The sequence below is a fragment of the Perca flavescens genome, chromosome 1, assembly GCF_004354835.1.
Source record: "Perca flavescens isolate YP-PL-M2 chromosome 1, PFLA_1.0, whole genome shotgun sequence".
NCBI lineage: Eukaryota > Metazoa > Chordata > Actinopteri > Perciformes > Percidae > Perca > Perca flavescens.
In genome coordinates, this window is record NC_041331.1 from 22,281,778 (window position 1) to 22,309,728 (window position 27,951).

A 27,951-nucleotide genomic window follows, 5' to 3' on the forward strand; every position below is an offset into this window, starting at 1 on the left:
AAGTCCTTAAATTTTAACTTTAAATCTTTTTTATTTATTTTTTTCTGGCACACTGTGATTTTTCTTTATAACTAATGTGGATGAGCCAAATGCGAAGTACTGCATATTTTGTCAAAATAGGCCATATGTGATTAAAACTCAGTCAAGTTGATGATGATAATTATCTACAGCAACAGATGGTAATGTAGCTGAGATCTCCAAATGGGATCAAGTCCAAAATGTTGTTTCCTTAAATATGGATAAAAGAAGAGAGGTATTTTCTATTCATTGGACATTTTATGGCATGTTTCATGTCCATGTTGTGAGGCTACAATGAAAAAAAATTATGTAAGAGTAGACGGTCTGTGTGACTCAGCTGGAGAGAGCTCAGTGTTATCACCCTCAAGAGTTCAATGAATATAAAGTTCAATAAAATGTAAAGCTCAATAACTGTAACTAGTTTAAATTGCTCTGCTGAAAGCTCGATCCATTATGTGGTAAAAATTTGCAGAAAGTAAGTAAAGTAAGCTGTATAATATATTACAATAGAAATGTTTTCAATAATTTTCCAAATGATCCTATTTAACCATTGCGATGAAAAGGCTTCTAAATGTCCAGTTTTAATAAATGTTTAGTTTTACATGTCTTCCAGTTTTAAATGATTATGTGTATACAAATGTCTGTCTAGATATGTATCACAGTATCTTAATGTGTCTGAATTCATTCAGTGCATTGTATAGTAAGCATGTACATTTTCTTTTGTTTGTGTCTGAAGACATGTCCGTGCATGTGAGAGTGTGTTTTTGCATCTCATTGTAGTGAAGTGGTCCCTCGGCATGTTTGATCCTCAGAAGCAGGCTGTAGTCCTGGCATCAAACCAATTTCTGCTCTTCACTCATTTATCATATTTTACAACATGTTTGGGACTTGATGCTATTCTAAAGCCCCTGTAATGTGCACTTCACTTGCAAAAATGCTTTTGGAAACAATGATCAAAACATGGCTTTAAGATACGTCTCTGTCTCCCTCTTGTCTCTTTGCAGGGAAAGAGGAATAAGCCTGGGATGGAGGCTGCCAGCTCTCCAGATTCTGTGAGAGGTCGAGGGGAAAATAAAGCCATCAAGTAGGTGTCAGGGAGGGTATGGATGAAGGCATATGGAAATTATCTATGATGTGTGTTAGTATCGCATTTTAACAACCGTTTCTGATGGGAAAGCTAATTTTGTATAGGGCTCCCCCTTACACAGTCTGAAATGTCCACCATGAAATGATGCCCTCAAGACAGTGTTATATTGGTATATTTCTCATTTATCAAAGAGGTTGAAATATTCAGTCTCTTAAAAACACCGTGGAGGGAAGTAATTTGTAGTGTTGGGAGTAACACGTTGCAAAAGTAACGCAATTACAGAAATGTATTGCTTTTTGCTGTAACGCAGTAATATAACGCAATATTATACCTGTTACAATCTCAGTAACGCATGTTACAATCTCAGTAATGCGAGTTACAACGCATTTTAACCCGGGAAAAAAAACTCTGAGTAAAAGAGTAACATTATTTCCTGTTGCTGGAATTAGATGGTTGAGATGACTTGCAGAGACTGATTCTACATTTGAGAGATGGACATACTCCCATTATTTTTCATGAGTTATGACGCTGCGTTGAAGCAAGGTGCTGTTCCTGTGGTCAGAGCCAGAACCAGAGCCGGTACGGACAATCTCTGTGTCCCAACATGTAATGCTACGTCAGTGTGGATAGCGGTGTATCCGAGCAACTGACAGATATAAACATGTTGGGAATTAACGTTTAGGCTTGATACATGTAAATATAAGCATTACATTTTATCAGTGGTGCAAAGCAACTATTCTGTTGGCTACTTTAATACGGTACTTGTAATTGAGTATTTCCCTTTTTGTCCTACTTTATACTTTAGATTAATAATACAAAATATTATGAATAAATACATTAGGATGTATTAAATTGGATAATGATGAGACTTGTCACCAGTGGTGAAATTCACAAGCTGCCCGCCAAGTCATACTTGTGCGGTTGTTTTAGTGAAAGTAACTCAAAAGTAAAACAAAAGTAGTGTAAAGCATTACAACTCAGAGACAGTAATTTTGTAATATAACTTATTACTCTTAGATGACATAAACTTGTAATCTATAATGTATTACATTTTAAGGGTAACTTGCCCAACACTGGTTACTTGTATATTTTGTTTGTACAACAAGCTTTACCTCCAAATGACAAAATGGAATTTCTTTTAATCAGTTTGGAACACTGACAAACACAGAAATGTAAATCTAACTTTGTTACACAACACTAAAACAGTGTTATCCAAAACTTTAAATTGAAAACAGTAATTTCAAGAAATTGTTAAATTCAGAATTTTGACAACTGAACTGTGCATAGCTGTAGTTATTTTATTTTGGATTGTAATATAAACATTGGGAACTAATTTGGGAATTTATGTTATTATTAATTAAACATTAGGGGCCCGATGTTAACGAGTGAAGCATGACGCGCCTGGCGCAGGTGCGTTTAGGGCGTGACCGAATCCACTTTTGCTAGTTCAACGGCGGAAAAAAGGGTCCGTGTGCCAGGCGCATGGCTCAAAAGTTACTTAGTGTCTTAATTAATCATAGGTGTGTTTTGGGCGTAACATGCAATAAACCAATCAGAGTGTCCCCTTTAAAAGCCTGGCGCGCTTGTACCTTGCCGCATGTCTATTATGATGGCGGATTTGCAGGAAGGAGAGATTTTCAGGAGAAGAAACTGATCTGTTCGTGCGTGAAGTGAGAGCGCGCGAGCAGATCATATCATAATACTATTTCACATTGTAATATTGTTATTTTTAATCTTTTGCATGTTTGTGTGCTGCTGCGCATCCCTGTGTGTGCACAAGCATAGTGTGTGCGCTGAGCACGAGCCTAGGCGCATTTTACTAATGCACTGTTAAAATAACAATGAAATGCTGCGCTATTGACTTTAGACCAGGTTTTTGTTGATGAGATAGCAATACGGCAAGAATGCACCTGAACACACCTCCCTGTAAGACCAGCACGCCCATGGGCGCACAGATGGGCGCAGGTGCATTTGCTATTTAAACGTCGTGGGTGCTGGACGGGAAACTGACAACTGCGTCGGTCTAGCAAAGACACTTGGGTCGGGCTTTGCGCTGCACCGGATGCAAGATAGAGCCCTAGTGGTGCTAAAGCGTGGGCATTGAATGACCCAGCTAACAATGTATATCACTAATTTGTTACTATTTTACTTCCAGTTTCCCAAATCTAATTCTCTTGGTTTATATCCAATGTGTGTTTTTTCAATAACCTGTTATTTGTGTTGTATACTGCCTCTTCTACCTCCTCTGTGTTATTGGTTTCCTCATCTCTGACAGTGATACTCCTTGTTTCTCCATTATGGGTGTTTTTAAAATGCACCATTATTTCATGCTATCAGGTTTTTGGACATGATAATTACAACACACTTATCTTAAACCTTTCTATTTAACCTGTGGAATCGTGTGATGAATATGTTGGACTCACAGTATATCGTATGAACAAATATATTCAGTATCTATGTTTAAAGAACTGCGCCCTTCTAGAATATAACTTTATAGGCATTGACAGTTTTCCTATTTATTAACACTCCCTGACCTTTTAGATTCATGAGACAGTATTCTAACTTTGCTGTTTTTTTTCCTCAACACTTCTCTCATCCGTCATGTTGTTCTTCTTCATAAATGTCTTTGACTGCTTGGTGGTCTTACCTGTCTTACCTCTCTCCCTCTCTCTCTAGCCACAATGATTTGGACAGAGACTTTTGGAATAACAATGACAGCAGCAACGTGCAACAGAGATGGAGCTCCTACCCGCCGAAGGAGTTCCTCTTAAACATGTCTCCCTATGCTCCCTACGGAGACCCTCGCCTCACGCCCAAGTGAGTCTCAGTCATGGCTGGTAAGGGACCCCTCAATCTGGGCAGGGCTGTAATGAACAGGGGCTTGTGTGCACCTTGGAAAACTCCCACAAAGCTGTATGACTAGTTGACATAATAAAAATTGGACATTATTAGCACAGTAAAGATATATTTTGCACATTAAATTAAAAATTAAATAAAGTTGAGTGCTGCTATTTGTTATATTTGTTAAGTATCTAACAAATAAAAAAATATCAAAGTAAATAACCTATATACTATATATATATCTATATCAAAGACAGAGGTTGATCAATATATCACTCTAAGCAGTGAAAGGTCACATTTAATAGGCAGAAAGCCTCATTTTGTAACGCTGTCTGGCCACATGTCTTTTAACAGAAGTCTCCACTCATCCCTGGTAATCCTCATGTTTTTGCTTTCAGGCATGCGAGGCGGTGTTTGGTATAGATAGAGATAGAGATGTGCAGCACCATCCCTCAATATTGCTGTGATTCGTAGGACTGCCCTAACATTGACAGAAATTACGACCTTTTTCCAAATGACCGCTTTTAGAATGAAAGACGGTGTTTCTGTCTGCCAACAGCCGTACGTAATTAATGGATCCTATCGGAAAAAAGAAAACAGGCTTTGAACCATAAATGTTTATGAGATAGAGGATTACAGAGAGAATTTAATTTATGTTGGAGACCCTCCTTTTGGTTGTTACAGTCAAAACTCAACATCAAATATGGGAAATACCATTTTAGTTTGCTTTTGCACAGGGTGTACAAGTGAAATGTTTGATAGCCCCATTCTCTACAGCCCTGCTAGCCTCATCAGACCCTCTTTACCTCTCACCTGCAGCCCATGGAGGATACTGTAGCAGACTTGAATTTAACTTATACTTACCTAAGCCATTAGTGTTTCCACAGAGGGTTGACTGTTGTTGATTTTTAAATGTTTCTTCATCTTTGAATGGGTTAGTTTAAAGAAATAAGTATGCTTATTTGCTCTCTGGCAGAGAGTTAGATGAGAAGATCAATACCACTTTCTGTTTCTCACTCTGTTTTGTTAAATATAAGGTAGGCTATAAAGCTAGCTTAGCATAAAGACTGGAGACAGGGAAACGGCTAGCGTGGCAACGAAATCCAGCTACCAGCCCCTCTAAAGCCCACTGATTAACACGTTATATCTGGTTTCTTTAATCTATACAAACACCAAAGTGTAAAATGACATTTGCTGTTTTATGGCGGGTTTACACCGCTTTTATGATGTGATTACATACAAAGTCAATGCAAAGCCAATGAAGCGAAGAAGCAAAATTTGCTTATTTATGTTGAAATATTTCAATGCTCCTAGTGTCCTGATGTTGTTGAATCAGAAATGGAGGAACAAATTATAGCTATCTGTGGGCGCCCAGAGACATTAAAACATAAAGCGTGGACTACCTGGTAAAATCTGAAATTATCTGTTGTTGTGTTGATGGAGCAGCTACAATGTTAGCATATCCCTGATCAATCCGAACTCAGAAAACAAGCATTTTAAAAGACGTTAGCTTGTCTTCTTTCAGACAGACCTGACAAAGTATAAATTTAGACTTTTTACAAATAGGCATCATAATGTAGTGCTTTCCGCTCAGTTTTTGTCCGTTTATTGCAATTAAAAAAAGAAGCAAAATCGGCACCTCAAGTAGCGCAGTTTACTTCCTGGAGAAGGCAGTGAAAATCTCCATGCTTTTTGGTCCTCCGGATAATTCATCCATGCACAATGCGTTTTAATTTTTCAACATATCTGGGACTTCCACAAAAGGTACAAAGCAGCAATAGTGGTTATCTCGTTCTCAATGTGTGTAATAATAGTAGAAATAGTCCGGCACATAACCAACTCTGTAAAATGGTTAATATTTGTTGGTAGTAATAGGTATCGGTAGACAGATATTTTTTACCTTTTGAAGTTTCCTTATGATTCCAGCCTAGCTAAGATAACTGGCAGCTGGCTGTAGCTTCACATTTAACAGGTATGAGATTGGTGTGTAATCTGCATCTAACTCTCCACAAGAAAGCTAATAAGTGTGTTTCTCAAAGAGTTCAACTGTTTCTTTAATGGGGTCATTTCTGTTCTACTTTTTTCACAGTTGTGTTGTTTTTTTGTGTTGAGTATAAATTTGTGTTTGTGTGTGTGTGTGTGCGTGCGCGCCTGTGTGTTTTTTTACTCCTCTCACATCTTCCTCCACTCGCTCAGTGTTTTCTGCTTATTTGTTGTCACTACTCCCACTATCACTCATAGTACTGTTAAGTGCTTCATGGCTGCCTGATAGTCCTCCTGAGTCTGGTCTACTGAGCCCTATTCCAAAAATAATTAAGTGATTGGATGGTAAAGCGTCTGTTATATATTAACCTTCATTCCATCATTCAGATGCATCTCACACATCTCTGAGGCATTAAGTGAACCTGTTCATTCTTATCCTCTCTCATTACAACTCACTGTGACTCTTTCAAAACCACAGGCTGATCAATTACTCTGTATATGTGCAGTAATGTTGAAACTATTGTAAAATCAGTGAGCAGCAGCGACTGTTGTGATTGCTTTGCATGTGGTTATTGAGATAATTATCTATATTTGACTGGCATTTAATCGACTGATGATAGTGGCATTTTTGAGATATGTGATAGAAGATCAGTGAGTCAACTATTTCTTACTCCTTACTGTCGAGATAATGATGCCTTTAGGCAGGTTTGTTTGTTTATCAACTTTCAAACTCAGAGGCAATTCAAAGTGCATACATAAGATGAAAAACAAATGCATTACACCATGTATTAGGGAAAATACTATAATCATACGCACAGGAGAGTTTTTAGAGTTTTTAGACAGCTGATGAACAGTAGCCCAGAAAATATCTCATTGTTCAGTGAGAAATCATGAATTTTACCATCAGCCTACACTTAATGTCTAAATGTTGTTGAAGACATTGTCCTGGTGTGCAGCTGTGTGTGTCATGTGGTTTGTCCTCACTGAAAGGTCCCTGTACTGAAGTCGACGTTCTGTCTGTACTCGTCTCTGTGACGTCTTAAGTCGAGGTCAGCTGGGGTGGGTTAGGTGGCACAATTTTAGTATGCTAAAATTTCACACAAATTAGATCAAAGTGCTTTTGTTTTCATCATTAGCTGCAATTGGGTTGCTGTGAGATTCGAGAGACATTAGTGTTCTGTTATCATTACCTGCGTCTCAAAATCTTAAGATGCATCTGCATTGTTACTCAGCTATTATGCCCAATTCACAGAGCCAGCAGATTGGTCATTCTTTGTGGAGTGAAATGAGGCCGACCTGCTGCTGCAGCTCTAAACTCCTAAAACTCCTGTGGCCTTTTTCTCACTAGAAATATTTTCAAAAACTGATTTTAGTAAAGCGAATAGCTGCAATAAGATAGAAATCCCTATAGGCAATGTATTCTAAGTCTTCACTTTGCTAGTGAGTGAATTGGGCATTACAAGTTGTCTTAACAACTTGCTTTTTGTCTTAACATAAACAAATAAAGTAATCCGTTGGCCATGAGTTCTGTGCAGTTTTGAACAGAACTTTTGTACTATGGAAGATTTGTTTTTGTTCCAGTCGAGTGTCCACAGAAAAACAACAACTGTGTTCTCCCATTTACCCACAGGGTTACACAGGAAATCTCAGCTCAGACCTCTTCACTGTTTTTTTACTGGTTGTCTAAGTCACCAGCAGCGGTTGCTCAGGGATGTTGTATGCTGGACACTTGTGAGTGTCTCACTCACCAGTTTGACTAACTTTACTGATGACTCTTTTGCTCTCCGGCTCTGTACGTCTGTCTCTCGTCTGTCCGTCTCTCTCTCTCCTTTGTATCCTGGTCCTTTCTTTCTGTCTGTCGGTGTTTCTTTGTCTCTGATCCACTCCACTGTTCCTCCCAGTGGGGCCGTGGATAAGGGTGGGCAGTGTGGTGCTGGACCCTCATCGGGGGCCAGTGACAGCGGGGGTGGTTCTTGCTCTGGGGCAGGGCCCAGTCGCAGTGACAGCATTCGAAGTATGGTGACGGGGGGCAGCAAGGCCGGTCGCTGGCAGAAGGTCCAGAGCCACATGCATGCCGGAGGCCTACGGTTTGGCAAGTGAGTGGCGCATGGTGACAGGGGTCACGCATGAGGGGCAACAGGGGGCACAACAACAGCATGGTATGGATATCAAGAAAGAGTGTGAGTTTGTAAAAACATAGTGAATGGCTTTGTTGCATGTACACTCGAAGATGGACGTCAACAGAAGCTGTTTTTTACACCTTGCAGATGTCGAGACCGTAAGGATGGGCTGGAAGAGAAGCCAGCTGCTTCTTAGACACTTAGTCTTAGACAAAGTGAATCCACACAGTCATGCTTTTCCTCTGCAGCCTCCAATTTCCTAAAGGGTGTAACAGATTTCAAAAAGATGCTAACTGAAAATCTTCAAAGATGGTGTGCTTGTTCATCTGAAGTAACAGCTTTTTAAATTCAGAGTGAGTTGCAAAAACAGCAGTAGAGCAATTTTATTAGGCCAGTGATACAAAGAAACCCTTTCCTAAAACATGGTTCAATGCAGCTTCATTTTAACCAAGGTTCACTGTGTATCAACCTCTGCAAATAGCTCAGAAGGTGTGTTTTTGCAATTATGTTTGTACACCAGCCAATCAACCAACAGATATTCAACATGATCAGCTAATAGTGTAAACAACGACGATTGATAATTGAGTTGCAAAGTTAGAGGACGCTATTTGCCCTTGTTCTTGAAGTATAAGTCCCGTTCATTTTTCCCATTGACAATTCTATGACTCGCAGTTAGAGCACTTCTACGGCTTAGATCAGCATGAAACACTCCCGGTTAAATAATCAGTACAGAAGATTAACTGTGATTTAAAAAAAAAATCTGGTTATTCGATAAAAAGTCTAAGCGATAAGCCTGTGTACATAAAGACTTTAAGGTAGACATTAACTATGACTGTAGGATTTAGACCTGTTCGCCAAAATTACGGCAAAAGCATGATTTCTCAGAACAAAGTAACCATAACATTAACCTGTAGGTTTGATACATTACTAGGGGTGGGAATCACCAGAGGCCTCACGATACGATATCATCCCGATACTTATGTCACAATACGATATTATTGCGATTTTAAACATATTGCAATATTCTGCGATATATTGCAATGTATTACCTTTTTTTCCAACTTCAGATTTTTCCCAATTTAAAATGATGTCCCGAAAGGACAGTTTTGTCAACATCTGTTTTATCTTTATTTGTTTGTTCATCTCACTTCAATTTTATTGCTGCAAAATGTGATTGTCAAGCAGACAAACTGACCAACACATATATCATAAAAGATCGATATTTGGCATCTGTGTATCGATACAGTATTGCCATGAAAGATATCTCGATACTATGCTGTATCGATTTTTCCCCCCACCCCTATACATTACCCAGGAGAGCCCTGTGTTTCTATGTTCAGGATCATTGAGGATATAATTTTAAGGAAAATTATGAAATGGGAATACAGAATGGGCAAAAAAACACAGCAACAACTCGTCCCACTTCTCAATTATATAAACATAAAAATGAAGATTAAGTATTTTACTATATTGCAGGTAGGTTAAAGCCTAATAAGGTTAAATTTTTTCTAATTAAAAACAAAAAAATAATCCAAACCCCCGAAACAAAACAACTTTTACTTTATTTAAAACAGCGTAATTACTAATGTGATTGTTGTTCCTGTAGTTACACCACCTTACCAGTAGGGCTGCACAATATGACCTAAAATCAATCAATTAATTGCACATTTTACCTCTAACAATAAATTAACGATAATTAAAACAATTGACATTGATTCGTCGACGGGCACTAATTTTTTTTATTTTTTTTAAATTACTTTTAAAAAACGTCTTTTGCATGATAAAAATGTAAATAGGCAATACAATCTATTTCTTAACTGCTAATTAACTTGTTAGTCCTACCTTTGAACCAGCAAATTGCGTTTGACACATGAAACTATATTGATGAGGACCGGCGAGTTACGTAAATTGGCCGTCTGAGAGTATACCAGGGCCAGGCAGACACACGGCTGACAACGTGCAGGTGGAGGCGCTGGAGGCAGGCTCAGACATACACACTGCAGGCCCCTGTGGACTTGTGTCGGTCCTGCAAGTGTTTTCAGGAAAGTGGCTGTATGGAAAAGTGGAAATGTATCTGACAATGCACAGAACATCAACACCAGTACAAGCCTAGAGCTGTCCACGGTTAATGATTGGTTAAAATGTTATTTCATTGTGCTTTCTTTTGGAAGGCTGGCTGCCAAAAATCGCCACTTACTAGCTAATTAATTAGCCTGAGCTAGTAAACAGAAGGTAGTGGCTGGTGTCTGGTGTGTGCGCCTGTGTGTGTGTGTGTGTCTGCGGTGAAGCTAAGCGAGCATGTCCCATCTCCATGGTCAAACCAGCACACTATATCTAAATACTGTGTCTCTGCTCCCTGACCCTTCCCTCTGGATTCTACACAAGATATATTGCTAACGTTATGTAGCCAACGTTAATCATCGCTAAAGTAGCTGACTGCTCCAGCAGCGAAGTAACCATTGACGTAACCTTAACGTTAGCTGCTATGGCTATCTGTTTATAAAGTGGAAGTAGATAACTTATCAACTAGCTAGCTAATCTGTCTGCTTATCAACTCCTTGAACGGATTATAGTAACTTTTACCACGGCTTATTGTAGAAAGGCTACTGCAAGAAAAACATATAGATTATTAAAAAGACATCATTCATGGATCATTGATGTTTGTTTGACTCTGCCGATGTTAGAGCTAGCGAACTGCTAGCGCGCTGCAATCATGCAAAATAAAAAGCAATCCAACAGCACATTATACAACGTAAACAAAGACATTTTCTTGCAGCGGCCTTTATAAAATGAGCAGTGGTGAAAGTTATTATAGTCCACGGACGTATTAAGAGAAAATTATAATCTAGCTAGTCATGTTATGATGGGAAGTGGAAGTGACCATGCTCTTCTTCTCTGTTTTTTGGTGAATTTCTGTAGCAGAAACAGCGCCACCTATAGGCCTGGCATATGAAGTAGCGTATTGAGTCATTTACAAGTGGATTCGTTTGGACGCAACTATTCTTGAAACGAATCCAGGGAAGACGGGTAAAAAAAAGATCGTTTTGGTACGTGTGGACGGGGCCTTAATTTCGGACCCTGCACACGCGGTAGAATGTTTTAAGGAGAAAGCAGGCCTGGCAGAAATAAATTATCGAAATCATCGTCACGGGAAAAATACGTCTAACAGCATCATAATTTTGATGTCGATAAATTTTCGATTAATCGTCCAGCCCTACTTACCAGAACAAAATAGATGATGTAAACAAGGTGCTGAAGACAAAACATTTTAGAGAGAGGAACCCCGGGGATTGTTCTCATCACTTCCTGATCTCCAGCTGTGTTGAGCATTCAACATATACTAACAAACAGTGACGAGGCCAGAGCCACTATCAACTCTAAGTGCTCTGTATTTAAATAATAATCTGTTCCATATATGTGAGTTGGACGTGAAAAAACAAATGGTGATCGGTGAAAGCTGCATGATTCTTTTGTGTGCATTGAATAGAATAATGAATAAAAGATAGTAGCCCAGATAATCAGTCTCTTGTACTGTATCGCCTAAATAGTTCATTCAGTAAATCTAAGGCAGAATATAGTTGGAATCGATTATAAACAAGTGCAGCATGTAGATTTACAGTAGAGCACTTTTAAAGTCCTCCTCCATTCATTCATCTTTAGCCGACTTGTATCTATAATTCTGACCTTGTTATGATACAGTAGATTGATTAGAAACATAGCAGAACTCTGCCTTCAGAATTTAAATTTATAGACATTATAAATTACATTAAATAATTTGTGGGCATTTACCTCTCCACCCTCTCTCCCACTCTCTCTCTCTTTCACTCTTCACTGTTGGCTTTTCTTTTCTTTTCTCGCTCTGACTCTGTCTCCTTGTTCTTCACCCTCCTCAATTTTCCTTAATTACAAAATCATTCAAGGTTTATAGTCAGCTTAATTGACTTTCAAGCAAGAAGAAATGTGAAAATAACCCTCTAAGTCAGTAATAGAATACAGCAGATAAAGAGGTCTCATGCTTAGGGAATATGAATGTCTGGTACTGGTGCTTTACAGACAGATGCAGAAGACAATAAAGATACAGCAGCACATGAAAGCACAGGTAGATACAACAATCATGAAAGGATTCTGTGTTTTAGAGCCTTCAAGTTATAAAAAAAAAAGAGTAAATTCTTTGCCAAATTTATTACAGCGAACAGACTGGCAAAATGTATTAGCACATGGACTGGCTCCCAGCTGTCTGGCCTAATGCCATCATGAATCCATCCAGATGTATTGATTTATCATGATGTCAGTTATGATAACATGACCCAGAAATAATGTGCAACACAGAGCTTTCTGTGTGTGCCACTGGATCCTTTCTATTTATCCTTCATTTCTACACGTGGCAGTACCATAGCTGCAGTGTTTGGTTTATATGCTCGGATGTCCACCAGTCCAAATGGAACACATCTTGTGATTGCACCATATGAACAATACATCATGTGGAGAGAAAAGTGATCTTGGAAAAGTTTAAACCAACATATACAGCACATATTATACTGTAAAAAAGTCATTGTTGGTAGGTAAACTTAAACATATATATTACATTGATGCTTTAAGATCTTGAGTTTATCGAAACTCAAATAATTTAACATAAAATGAATTACTTGAAACTAAATATAGCCTTTCAACTTATTTACGAATGAATTAGCATGAAGATGAATAGAATCACCTCAAAATGTAAGTGCACACAGCCATCAATGATATAAATAATAAAAACATTTTTTCTTTTACATTTTTCATACAACGTGGCAAAGTGTGAGCAGCCACTGTAAATAGGGCTGGGTATTAGTACTCAATACCTTTTTAAGATATCAACTGAAATAACCCAGTAGCGAGTAGTATCGAAACTGTTCCAGTCAACAAACAACAACAAACAATCAATCACAAACCGTCTTACAATACTTGCATTTAATCCTTTTTGTAGTTAGATCTCCAAAAAAATGACGTGCAGTTCAGTGTGCCAAGATGCCATCAAAACATTTGAAAGTCATTTGAACACTTGGAAAAAAAAAATGTATTTGTGTAAAAAATTATTTGGATGGGAAGGAGTGGTGGTGGCATTTTACACAACTGAATGCCTTCATCCACATGATGGGTATTGAAGGCACAAAAAAAAAAGGATCAAATTAAGTACTCTATTGGTATCACTTTAAGGGTACTGATATTGGTACTGGTATCACAATACCCAGCCCTGGCTGTAAATATTTTCAATTTCCCTTACCACTTCCCAGCAGACTGCCCTGTATCATTTTATGATCACATAGGTTTATGTAATGGCCATCAGAACTTATTAGTTCAGCTATGTTTCATGTCTTTTCGATGGCTGGCTCTAAATACAACTATACCCATGAGCCTCAGCTGCAATTGCTTTGGAGAAGAAGCCAGTCAGAGGCACGAATCAGAGCTGTAGCAAATTTAAAACACTTTCTTTGTTGCTTCTGGGTTGCTTCAAAACACTGTGCCAAAATTGACAAAAGAACCCAAAACTAAAGTGATTTAAAAAATGAAAATATTTTAAGCTCCTTGATTGTATATATCTTAACAAAATGCATCTTATGAGTCATAGTGAACTTCTCTAGTCAGGTTTTGTATATACACACATAGCTTGTTCCTTTTAACTTTTTATCAAAGAACCCGATATTCTTTGAATGCAGTTGCTCGTCTTTCAACTTGAAGCTTCATTCAAGCCTGGGAAGTGCTCCAACTACCAGTTGCCTAATGTCTGTGCAGAAAATAAACCAGACTTTTACCTCTGGAACCCTAAATGCCCAAAATGTCTCCTCCGGCCTCAAAACTCTGTAACACGTCTGCTCAACAGATAACCAGCAAACAACTTTTATATGTTAATTCACATTTATTTAGGTAAAATATTATGCAAAAGTAAATATACATTCTCATCAAAGCCTTTCCTCAGGAAAGACCTAATAGCGTGCAATATGTGAGTGAGTGTGTGTGAATGAGAGAGCCTGCATGCATGGGTGCATGTATATGAGCTCTGTCTTGTATTTACATGATCCAACATTGCTCCGCTCCTCAGTGGGCTTGTCTCCTGGCTCTCCAGCAGAGTTAGAGCCGAGTTAATACTGAAGAGCGAGCTCTTACACAACTCCAGTCCAGGCAATAAATCCTCCCTCACAGTATTAGCTCCAGACAGAGCTGTTCAGCACAAGCTTGAAGTTTTCAGGCAGGGGAGTAATTGAAGGCTGGATAAGCGGTGAAGCATTATTACATAACTGTAAGAGTAGCAGACCGGTAATTAGAGAGCAGACTTAAAGAACACTGATTGGAGGTGGTGTGGAGATATATTGATGTGAGGGCTGAGAGTTGAGAAAAGATGAATGGAGAACAGTTGAGCTCAGAAGCACAAAGGTAAAGAGAAGAGTGGAAAGGGAAACCGGAGCAGTAGCAGACAGGGCCGCAGAGAGAGACTGGTGGGAGAGAAAGGCAAGAAGGTATAAGTAGGTCAAGGCTAATTAAAGGAAGAGGTAACATACAGAAACAATTTAGCGCTGCAGATGGGGAACAGAGACTCAAGTGATAATGACACTTTCACTTCCACTGCAGAGGTTTGTTTTGACACCAGTTTGGAGAAATATAATTGAATCTTTACATGTTGCATGCCAGTCCATTCACACACTCATTCACTGTCATGCAGCAAAAGCTTAAAATTCTACACAGTTCTTTTCATACAGATGTTGAATAGTAATCAAAATCTTTTTGACAACGCTTTTCTTCTTTCTCCCTCTTTCACTGATCTTCTTTGTTGTTTCTTCTCTCTTGATCCCCTCTCCCTTGGATACTCACTGTGAACACTGTGCTGTATCTATATATGTTTTTGCCATTTTTATCTTCGGCTTCTTCCTTTTGATATCAACATGATCACGTAACTTTTTTTTTTATACATAAATACTTTCATCTCTTCTATATCCTTTTTAAAACTACCTGCCCTGTCCTGTATGTCTCATGTTATGTCTAACTTGAATGTCTTCCCTGTTGTATCCATCTCTGTCCTCGGTGCTCCCATGTTTCTGCTCAGTTTCGGGGACGCTTCCCTCTCGTCTGCTTCCACCCTGGAGCACATCCCGTCCTCGGCCGTGGCGCGCCCTCGGCCTCTGGTCCGGCAGCAGAGCCTCCAACAGCCCCTCACTCACCAGCCCCCTCCGGGCCCAAACGACCCCCCAGTAACCTCACAGAGCCTGGGCCAGCTGCACACAGGCCCAGGCGGCGGGGGCCACCGCGGGGGCCCGCGCGGGGTCCGGGGGAGTCCGGCTGGAACCTCCCGGCACAGAGGAGCAGGGACAGGTCGATCAAGGTCAAATCCTGGCAGCTGGGATCACATGGTGGAGCAGATCCGCCACAGAGGGCTGGACGTCAAGTCGTTCTTGTAAGTGTCATGAAGTTTTCTACTCTGTAAAATGTTGCTTCGGGAAAGTGTGACAAAAGACATTACCTTTGCAAAACTTTTACATGTTGTTGAAGCTTTGCCAGAGATACAGATTCAAGTCAACTATGATAACTTTTCAGGGTACAGTTTGTGATGTTGATAGATGTATCAATGTTTACTACATTATGCACATTAATAGCAAGTCAATGTCCACCATCAGTAGGTGATATTGTCTTCTCTCAGACACTGTAATCGCTGAGTATGCTGCAAAGTGATTTTTGAAAGGCCTTTGTCATTATGCTTTTCAGTTTGTCATTGTGTGTTCGTGTGGGTGTGTATGTTTGTTAATTGAAAACCGACTGCTGAATGCAGAGGTGTAGATATAACATCTGAATATTACTATATATTTAACAAGTGTATTGTATATATTGTAAATACCTAGTAACTCCAGAGGGCCTTAAGAAAACCAAACTTGTTTTGAACTTGTCCAAAGTGCATTTATGAATTTAACTGGGTTGAAAAAGGTTTCATAAAACCAAGCTTTACAGAATGTCCTTATTTATTGCTTGTGTGCATCATCACAGCATGCATACATGAACTACACAGTTGCAGTAACCTGTTGGGGCTGTTGTAAGGTTATTCTCCTCTATGTGGATCCATTGTGTCTAGATTCATAGCAAAACTTTGGAGGAGGCATGAAATGGTTGAAACAGCTAGTCAGCATTGGAAAGTTGTTAAAATATTAATTCTAAAACAGATTCAGCTTTTTGAATGAATAAACTGCGTTTTTACACATGGTCTACATACTACAGACTTGATCAATCTCTCTTGATAATAGTTTTTCAAACATAATTCGCAACAATAAGAAAAAACGTAACCCTCTATTGCATGAATTATTTCTTAAACATGGTAAAAATGTCTTGATGTGTTTTTATGACATGAAAAAAAAAATTAAAGGGGGGGTAGTTAGTAATTTGTTGCAACAAAGCGCATTTGTGGAAAGTGCCAAAAAATCCATTATTTCTTTAAAAACATGCTTTTATTGAAAAAAATACCAAACAAATTCAACTCATATTTATTAAAATGTATAGCCCAATGTGTTTACAGTGAAATTTGTTTAGTTTTAATTGTAGTTTGCGATGATTATTAATTATAACACTGTAATAAGACCGTTATATACACCTGAAAGAAGACACACGGATGCAATTTACTTGATTTAAAAACAGATCATTTCCAGTTTAATATTATAAAATTCATATTCATATCATTCATCTCATTTTGTCATCAGTAAAATCATTTTATGGTCAATGTCAACAAATCCACATTACACAATGCATTCTAACCCAGGTTTTACCCCTGATGAAAGGCCACGAAGCACTTGAGCTCGCGGGTAATGCAGAGGAAGACATCACATTTGGAGCATTTGCTTCTCAATATGCCTTGACACCCTGGCATTTTGCATTCCAGGGCCAGTGATCTGTGTTGTCCCTTCTGACAGGATCTGGGGGAACAAAGCTGTTGCGCCCTCGGTTTTTTTCCAAGACCACAGGTTGAGCAGGTCTCCCCTTTCTGTTGTTGGTGATTTTCTTCTCCATGCACAGGCAGGAGGCCACCTGGACTTTGAAGTCCAGCAGTGGAAAAACTGGTTTGCATGTTCTAAGGATGAAAATCAACAGATTCAAGCTGACTGAAGGGACAAGATAAGCAGAACACACTGACTACACTTACAATTATTGAACTATATGGCCACTGAAAAAATATTTATGATACATAATCTTCCTGTAGGAAACCCTATCTAAACTGGAAGGATATATTGACTATAAATGTGAGTGGTCAGATAATATGGGTGAGCCAACATGATTTCCTTTGGAATAACTAATTTTTATTAGCGAGCAATTCATTTACATTAGTGTGTAATTAATAACTCAGATAATATATTAATTACAAAACGGCTGGAATAACAACATAAATACATTTTATATTTTTTCCTTTTAAAATATTATAAATAATTGCAAACATAGTGTCAGAGTAGCCTAAAGTTATGTAACTTAATCTGAGCCCATTAGGCTGAATGCACACATTCAATTCAATTACATTTTATTTATAGTATCAAATCATAACAGAGTTATCTTGAGACACTTTACAGATAGAGTAGGTCTAGACCACACTCTATAAATTCCAAAACCCCAACAATTACAGTAACGGAGTGTCTATTTGCACCCCCGGTACGAATAGCCTCGGCCACACAGCTGAGCTATTTACACCCTGTGACGTAACAACAAAAAACGTTGCTCGCGTGCACCGAAATCATGGCCGACATTCATCTTCCATGACCGCAGAATCTGGCATATTAGGGAAGTTTTGTCTCTAAAGTTTATAACAATTGAATTTCTAGCGGAAAATGGATACTACAGTTGCGCTTTCTGTCTTCAGTGAAAGCATACAACCGTTAGTTTGTTAGTTAGTACCTATTTTTTTGTATACAGTATGGTTACCTAGCAACCGAGGCTTGAAGAAACCAAGTGGTAAACAGTTGTTCAACTTCCTGAAAGAACTACTAGGTGAGTGGTTAGTATGCTTAACTTTGGTATGGGAGTTCGGAGTTTAATTCCCCTGTGTGGTGATCTTATTTTTTTAAATTTGGATTGGATAATTTGTATGCAATTGCGCAAGTCAGGACCCGCGAACGCAAATTTTTTTTTGCAGGTTGGTAGGGGAAGACTCATGAATATGCCTGCTCTGGTTGGGTTGGTTAGGTTTAGGCAAGAGGAGTGGGATTGGTTATGGTTAGGGTAAGAATGTCAGGGCGATAATATTCCAAAAAGGTGTAATACATGAGTAGTATGGATAACTGTGTGTAAATATATGCCAAGGTACTGTAAATGCACAGGGGTGCAAATAACATACATTGATATTTGTACCAGACGGGGTATTAATAGAACACATTGCTGTGTGCACCGGCGGGGTACTAATAGCATTCATTTCTAATTGCACCAGGGTACGAATAGCACTTCTAATTGCACCAGGGTACAAATAGCATACTGCTAATTGTACCAGGGGTGCAAATAGCCTCACCCTTACAGTAATTCCCTCAAGAGCAAGCATTAGCAGTGGCTGTTGCAACAGTGGCGAGGAAAAACTCCCTTTTAGGAAGAAACCTCGGCAGACCCAGACTCTTGATAGGCGGTGTCTGACGGGGCCGGTTGGCGGTATGATGAACAGTAGCAAATAATAGTCACATTAAAGATAATGGAACAGTGACTTCGAAGGTAGTTGTGGAAGTTCATGTCATAGCAGGGCACATCGTGTCGTACTGAGTAGTGCAGTCTCCAATACCGGATCCTGACTACTCTGTGCGAATGAACATCACAGCAGGGCGTTGCGGATGTAATGTGGCACTGCAGAGCATGGGTGAATGCGGCGGACGCAGCAGGACGCGGCCGGGCATTGCAGAAGAAAAAACATAATAACCCATTTCACTTCAATATTCGCATAATGTTGCCATATGGCAACAAATTCATTTTAGCCTTTTACAGAATAAATATTGCATTTTAACTGGTTTAAATGATGAAAATTGAAAGTTTACTTACCCCAGATAACAGTTTAATTTTTTTTTCAAAGTAATACTTCTAAAATAATAAATAAATAAAATAAATATAAATTGTTGGCTGATACTGGAACGTGAGCTTCAGTGTGGTACATTGTGCGGAAAAGGGGCGGGCAGAGAGGATTTTCTGGTTATGTAATGTCATCAAATATATAAAATTTCAAAATAAAAGACCCATTTACACAATTAAACAAAAACAATGGATTGTATATTGTTGCCTGTGAAAAAAACTAAGAAAAAGAATTTGTTGTGATATGGCAACACCATGCAATAGAGGCGTATTTTAAAATAACCCTACTCCTAACCCAATCAGTGTTCAGAAGAAATATTCTCTCACCTTACTTTGGCAAAGATAATTACGTTTTTTACGTTAGCGATTTTCCTACTACTTATTGTTTGAGATACCGAGCACGAAGAGCTCTCTTCCTCCGCTTGACTTGAATAATAGATTACAGATGATGTGCTCCACAAAGCAGCATCACGTAAACATCTCCCTCTCCCCTCCTAACCATGAACATAGACACTCAGACACAGAGCTCTATACTCCGGTACTTTTTGCTTGTCTTCCCATTAACAGTGTCTCCAGGCCAGTGACCTCCCTGCCTTTGTACATCATCATTCAAATGAGGCTGGGCACATGTATAAGGAGGTGGGATCACCCGTCGTCCCTGTCCCTAATGAATCTCACTGGACCAAACATGTCAGTTGTTGAGCCTGAGGGGAAACACTGCGGGGAGTAGCAAAATCATGTAATCAGTGGGGTATGAACAACCAAATGCAGCAGTTTCACCTTCCACGTGTCTCAATGCCTGTCACACAGTGTGACAACTGAGCCTCCCCGCTTACATTTCAGATCAATAGAGCTGGTGTAGGTGGTAATGATTTCAGAGCCCTGTTGTTGGTGTGCGTGTGTCTTTTTTGGACATCTATACAAATCCATTCACCTTATCGACAGGCCCCATGTTGGTACTGTTTACACATCCCCTGTGGTTTCTCAAGTGCTAATGTGTTCCTCTTGTTGTCGATATTGCTTCAACAAACAGAATCTTGTTAAGGAGGGAATGCACTACAGAAAGCACATACAGGCTGGGAAATTAGATCATAAGTGAGAGATATAAATAGATGAGAGGAAGAAGATAAGAAGAAAAATAAGAAGAAACTCTTCAAATAGGGAAATAGGGAGGATTTAAGATGCAAATTTTGTCTGCCGATCCTATTGATTTGTTAATACTTATTGGCCATGTGCAAAATTGCACAAGTATTCAGTTATGCCATAGTATCTGGCTCATCTTTTCAGGATTTAAAAATTTTTAAAAGAAGTTTTGATTACTGTATTAACACACTGTTTCAGGAATAGTACAAGAGCCATCTCTCAATTAGTTTTCTCCTAAAATAAAACGTTTGAGTAATTATTAACGTTGCTAATCTGCATAAAAAAAAGGAACATTGTGCCTTAAAATTGGCAGTCGGTGATGATTAAGGATGAGCATAATCATGTTGAAATTGCCCTTTAAGAAATGACTGTTGTAAGTAAATACATAAAGGTTGTCCTTGCTTCAGCACGCTATGTTTGAGGCTACATAAAGAGGAAAACAGCATTGTAGAGGCAGAGAGAAAAGTATGAGAAGCCAGAATAGTGTAAATGTTGTGCCTACATGTGGGTTGTTATTTTAGGACTGGGAATTACAAGGTTAGTTGTAGGCAAATGTTAATTTGTTAAGGTCACTGTTTGCATGGCCTCTTAAATTCACGGTGCAGCATACTTCAGTAAGACGTAATTTAAATGACTTCAGGCATTTTTAGAGGGAGAATAACAGCTGAAAATCAACTTGATATGTTTCTTTGTTGCAGGTTTTTGTTAAGGCCACCTCAATTTTCATGGATTTCTTTTCTCTTTTTTTTCTTTTTCTGCATGTCATTTCAATTGGCTCTATTTTTTATTCTCTCTGAAACAATGCAAACCCTTTGCTTATGCTTTTCTATTTTTACACATTAAATTGTCTAGGAAACATGCAGTATAACACAGGATGATAAAGCCATGAAGGCATCAGTGGTTCTAAGCCTTTCTGCTAATGATGCTCATTTCAGGCAAACCCATTTCTATGATGAACATATCGTGGATAAAAAAAAATGTAAATACATTCCTGTGATAAGAACATTGTTCACTGATGCATTATATAATTAATAATTAAAAGAAAAAGCATCTTACTTATGTGTCTAATATATTGCACATGTTGGCCCATGATAAATATCCCCCGTATCATCCCTTGTATTTATGTTATGCTATAAAACAAATAATATTAAAAATGCACTGGCTCTATTATGAGTCATACAACATGATGCCAGTGTTAAATAACTAAAGAAATAATCAACCTAGCAAAATCATCAGATTATGTAGTAGAAACTGCTCAAGCTAATGCTACAGCCTACAGTACATTACGTAATCATAGGTGCTACGCATTATCCCAAATGTGAGAATAAGACTTTGTAGTAATTCAAAGGCTGGATGGCTTTAAATAGCACACTCTCAACCTCACAGAGGGAGTGGTAAAGAAAAAAAAAAAACAGTCTTTAGATCTCCTTTCAGCGACAGTGGATCTATTTTCTTCTGACCTCTAAAATATCTTTTATGTCTTATTTGCTAATACAAGAAAAGAGAGAGATCTGCCAGAAGCTGAGGGTTGTGCATTAATTATTTGTGTAAAGGACATTACTGATGATGGAAATGACAGATTATGTTTTCCAAATACATGAATCTTCCCGCTGTAGAATGAAACCTTACTAACTTTGGATTACTTAAAAGTTTAACGTTTGTGTTAGTGTTGAAATATGCACGTCATTTTGGTGTCACATGTCGAATAAGGGGGACAGAAAGAAAAACTCCCATTAAGATGTGTCGTGCAGTGAAATGCAAAACCATATACTGTAAGTTGCATTTCTAGGTTATGGTTTGTTCTGCACATACAATAAACCAACAGAATCCAATGTTTTACATGTTTTTAAAGTGTTCAATGAGAACACAAAATCAGCTGTAAGGAAAAATAACTAAGTATTTGGTATACAAAATGGCATGAGTTTTACTAAAGTGTCTTTATTAATAGAGCCTGTATTGGATTCTCAACTCACTCCTGCAGTGTAAAGTATGGATTGAGTATTTGTTAAGATGAAATGGTGTCCTCACAGCGGTCTTCCACCTCTCTCCCATTCTCTCTTTGTACGTGAAATGAATGTGTGCTGCGTGTGCCGTTTGTGTTTTGTTTTTTTGTGTATGTTGGAGTGCGTGCGTGCGTGCGTGTGTATCCGTGCCTATTTTCTACACACCTGTGTGGTCTTGTGATGTCTTGTTTGTCCATGTGTCCAGTGAGGGGAAGATGGTTGTTCTATCTCTAGCAATCGGGCTGGCTGAACAGGATGATTTCGCCAACCTCCCAGATCTCCAGGAAGCTCCAGCAGGCATAGAGAACGAAACCACACCAGAAAAGAGGTAATGAGAGAAAGAGAGCGAAGAATGATGATGAAAAAATTAGTATAGCTGAGGTGGCTTTCATACTGGAGAGGTACGTAATGATACCATGTAATTTAAAGTGTTGCAGGTAACCTGAAAGATAAACAGTTTCATAATCTGAAATGGTGAAGTAATTTTCATGTTACAGTTAAAGCAACATTGCGTAATATTCATATTTCTTGCGATTTGGCGCCTCTACAGTTTGAGAGTGTAATTAACTTGTGTAAATGCTGCTGTCATAAATATCAACAGCTACACATGCAAAAAAAAAACTACTGAGTCATAAACTTCGCTAACGTAGCAGAACATCAAGCAGGTGCAACAACATAAGACATAGCAAGCTGGCTAATATTACTAGTCCAACAGCAAGATGGCCAGCTGGCCGTCTATCTTGCAGGCTTTTATTTTGCAGAACTCTCACAACTAAAAGCCAGTCCAAGTTGTCCGGCTGCAGCTCGGTCATCCTCTCTTTTTCTCTTCTTCCTTCGTGTCCTCTTCGCTCCCCTAGCCTCTGCCATGGTGTCCGTAGCGGCTGCTGATCCCCTGAACCACTGTCTGCTAGCCCGGCTCCAGTTTTGACACGATGATGCTGCCGCCGCTGTCGCCACCAACATTAATTCCCCCCTGACCCTGGGCCTGAAAACCTTCTCCTCCCACAACCCGGTCTCGCGCCAGGTCGTTACGTTATTTAGATTTATTAATTTGTGTACAGGTTACGATTTTGACGTTTTTTTCGTGTACATGCAACGACTTTTAAACGTGTACAGGTCACGTTTTTCGAACCTGCTCTGAGGGACGCGATAACGGGGTAATGAGGCGCCACACGCCGGTGTTCTGACGATCTATGCTGCCTTGTCGAAAAATGCTACCGTAGCGTAAATCGATAGTAGAGTCTATCGAGTCGCGCTGCCCTATCGAAATGTGCTTCCTTATGTGATATATTTGCCTGCATATTTCCAAATGTGCAGGCAGGCTGAATCCCATAGAGGTATATAACTCTAACAGTATTGACATCTTATGTTTATTTGAGAATATTTTGATACACCATTATATCTTTATTGAATATTTCAGTGGTAGCATATTCTGATAGACAAATATACCCTATCAAATAATGCTCCCCCAACAGAATCATTATATATTGCACCACTACTCACTCCATGTGCACTGTCAGGAGATAAGGAGCATATTTTGATATTCTATTAAATTATATTTATTGAATATTTCAGTGGTAGCGTATTCTGATAGACAAATATACCCTATCAAAAGGTACAATGAATAAATTATTTATTAGATATTACTCTATTAACCACAGTATCGGCCGTATGTCCGACCGCAAGGTTGCATAGATTTATGGGCGGGGAATCAGACCATGCTTGTGGGTCGTGCGCATGCGCAGAACCGCTAAGTAGCACATCTCGATAGGTAGCATAAATCGACAGAACACCGGCCACAACAACGGGACGGGGCCGCCTACTCGTGGGACGCAACAACGGGCGCAGGGGCACACAACAACGGGGAAATAAAACGCCACAATAACAGGACGGCTATGGGTAGGAAAAAAGAAGAACAGGGAAAGGAACCGTCACACGCAGGACATGCCGACAAAGGAACTGCAACACACGGGACGCGATCTCCGGTCTCCCGGGTGAAAGTCCTGTGTTTTCTGAAAGAATCCACCACCCCAACCAACCTCTTTGCGCGGCCTTTCGCCTTATCAATACTACTCGCTACCGTCAGCGTTCTGGGATCACGAAATATGCTTCCCATTAAAATGCATTGCTTTCAATTTCGTAATCGCCACACGAAAAAAACGCCACTTACGTGTCCTGTCCATGACTTAATAGATTACATAACGTAACTATATAACGAACTGCCATGAGACCTGGCTGCCTCCCAGCGGTCTAAAGCACCTGTGCTAGCATTGTAAACACCAACACTCCCCCTGGTGTTCCATGCTCCTAGTCCTGGCAGCACAGCTAACTGAGCTAAAAGCTGACGGCAGCTATACAGTTAACAGCAGTTAGCTTTACTTTAGCAACATGTAAAACCTTGTCCATCAGGAAACTCCGTAAAGACCAGCCAGAGGACATCAGAGGGAAAACCAGAAATAAAATTCTCCGTAAAATATGATCCTGTTTCACCAAAATCAGCCTTTAGTGCCGTAAAGCGTTACAGCACATATGGCTATAGATCGTATCTGCTCCCCAAAGTTACAGTGAGCACGTAGTGCGAGAACAGGCGATCGGGGCCGCCGAGTGAGAATGACAGAGGACCCATTCTTCTTATTACTAGTGAGAGCAGCATCAAAATGATTTTGAAGCTGTTATTTTAGGGTAAAATAGTAACACAATGTTGTTTTAAAAAAACGGAATAAATCTTACCTGCTTATGATGCTGTTTATTCTACTCATAGGATTATTATGAAAAGCAACACAGACCAGTAGAACTGGCTTTTAACACAGTTTCAAAATTGAAAAATAGTCAATTTGAAAACATATATTTGAAACTTGTCAGTAGCATCTTTTATTTAAAAATCATCAGTTAAATAGTAAAAACAATATTGTATTCACATTAGTATTGCATGTCTTGATACCAGTGGTGTCATCAGGATTTTAGAAATACTGTCATGAGTGTCCCCATGGCAACCTTACCTTGCACGGTTTCTTTTGATATTGTGTTCAGCTTCATGTTCACCACATTTTCTTTCCAACTTCACATTTTGGATCCACTTGTTCCTTTTTTTTCTTGTCCAGTGTGTTCTTCACCCAGACCTTTTTTTAAGTCTGCTCACCAGCTCTTTACTGATTGATCTGCGAGTCACAGGAGAAGGGCACTCTCATTATTTAGTAGATTCTTCACATCTTCATTTAAAAGTATGCTAACCACTCATCTACCAGTGATCTCAGAGCTGCTGTCAGAGACTATGACAATCTCTCAGCTTGTGAACAAAGGACTACACTGGCTGCCCTCTTATCACATCAGTGTTTAAGGGATCTTAACCCACTGTTTTGACACTAGAAGGTTGAGCATAATGCTGGGTGTAGTTCCACATAACACTAAATGGATTTTTAGAAGTTTTCTCAAACCCTCTCTGCAGTGCATCCAAGTGTGCATTTCTAACTAGGTCATCTGTGAATTATTGGTTGATCAAAAATAGCCGCCTGTCTTAGAAAAAAAGAACACTTGTTTTTGACAACAATTGTAACCTTTTGTATGCTTTTAAAATTGAATTTAAACTGTCCAAGCGTCAGTCAGGGGATGAGGACTTTATGTCTTGTCCCCCCATTATCCTGTCTCACTCTCACTGTCTGGAGGTCTGTCAAGCATCTAACTATAATCACAGGCAGCGAGCCTCTACCCTGAGGGTTCGTGTAGGCCAAGTCGTCTAGTGTCCTTCCACAACTAATAACATCTCTCCATCATCATCTATGTCCGTCTCTCTCATCTCTGTGTCTCGGTAGTTACCCGGTAAGCTCCCTGCGCCCGTCTGCTGGCTAGCTCCCGGCCGTTTTCATGGAGCCCACCAGACTGAGAACGATGGAACAGGATGATGCGGCCAAGAATATGTGACAAGACAAGACACTGTCAGACAGTGAATGAGAGACAGAAAGAGTGGGGCAGCCTATCTTTCAGCTATCTAGAAAAAATATACTAGGAGATAAAAATAGACACTCCCGTAGAGCTTTGAGATTGTGTTAGTTTATTAATGAAATCAAATACAGCTCGCAGCACAAATATCTACAAACGCCAAATCTGATAATAGAAAAACGATAGGATAAAAGCTGTGTGCGCTTTGCATTACGTCTAAATATCTAAGTCTAAGTATGGACAGTAAACAAGCAGACCAAGTGGAATCCTTGCTTTAAGATATTTAGACATTGATAATTAAAACTGCATCGACTGATTTTTTTTAAGCACTTTGGCGCAGCAGAACAATCTGTAAACACAACATTGATGTTGTTATGGTGAACATGTTAGTTGCCTATTTACTTAACTACCAGACACAACATCAGCATTCATTTGGAGTCATGTTTGTGTCTGCCTGACTAATTCAAGTCAATATGTTTTTGTCTCCACCAATTCTTGAGAAAAATATTTGGGTATTTAGGTGCTAAAAACTCCACTATGTTCACCAGCTAGTTGCTAACTTTGTCTGTCTGCCATTTGGTGCTGGGCAGATAGTTTGCAGTGTTTTTATAGAAGCCTTTTCACTAGAAACAGCTGCCTGCCGCTGCTGGAAACAGGGTTGATGAAAGCAGTGACACTGAACCGAAACACTACATTTGTGGGACTGTAAAATTAAAACAATGATCTAAAAGGGGAACTGCAGAGTTGGTGATCATTCTTTGTCAGTTCATGACTACGAGCAATCTCTTTCACTTTACGCACAGTCAATTGATCCATTGTTATTATTAAAAACATTGATAAATGCAGATTTAATGTGTTTTTAGAGTTCCCTCAATAGTCACTGACCATCACAGCTGCCAGGGAACTTGTAGGCATGAATCATAATTATCTCATAAAACACTGCACTTGTTTTCCTTGTTCAAAGGAAAATATGTTTACATACCGTAAGTGAAGAGATGTATAACTAGTTTGTGATTAAGTGGTGATGTACAGGCAAATACTCTAGCGGTGTGCACTCAGACGCTGAGAAATGCTCATCAAAGCAAGCAACATAACACTGAGATATGATCTATTTTAATCTGTGTGTTGTGTCAAAAGTTTAGTTTTAATCTGTGATTTTGGATACAGAAATAGCCGAAGCTGTTGACTCAAAAGCTGTCCTGTACTTATTACATCTTAAATATAAATTCTCATAAGACACCAATGCAGCTTATTATCAAAGGACACATTTTGTTTCTTGCTGATCTGTTATCTACAGACAAAACCGTTAACTGTCTGCGTTAAGTCAAAGGTCCTCTTATCTCTTACTGTATGTTGGGCTTCTTGTTATGTAAGTCAGTTTGGGTCACTGTGGTATCGGCCAAAGCCCTGCAGTGGACTGGACATAATCACCCACCTGCAGATAACTATGATGGAAACTCTGAAGCTGTTTGTGTTATTATCATCTCAGAAAGCTGCTGTTGCATGGCAGAGCTGCATCTTAATGAGCTCAGAGAGATGCAGCACACAGAGATGCAACATGGAAATAAATATGAATAAACCCAAAAGTGCTTACTGGCCCTGGACAACCTCCACTCTAAACACAGAGTTTTTAAAAGCTGTAAAATGTGCTTCCATTCAATACCAAGCAAGAATACAGTACATTCTGCCCACACAGACTGTTAATGATGGGACATTCAGATTGTGGACCACTCTGAATGCGGTCTAGAATAATCTTATCACATTGTTCTGCTTTAAC

At 39.2% G+C, this 27,951-nt stretch overlaps 1 protein-coding gene across 2 annotated transcripts in view; it reads left to right on the forward strand.

Annotated features, from left to right (window-relative positions):
- Window positions 1-959: 959 nt before the first annotated feature.
- The window catches only part of syt7b (synaptotagmin VIIb), a 45,046-nt gene continuing 18,054 nt past the window's right edge, over window positions 960-27,951 (forward strand). For both annotated transcript variants that reach the window (XM_028579172.1, XM_028579179.1), the window contains exons 1-4: window positions 960-1,102; window positions 3,782-3,942; window positions 15,128-15,475; window positions 22,444-22,566. In XM_028579172.1, the coding sequence (XP_028434973.1) occupies window positions 3,842-3,942; window positions 15,128-15,475; window positions 22,444-22,566 (572 nt within the window). In that variant the 5' untranslated portion in view covers window positions 960-1,102; window positions 3,782-3,841. The remainder of the gene's footprint in view (window positions 1,103-3,781; window positions 3,943-15,127; window positions 15,476-22,443; window positions 22,567-27,951) is intronic.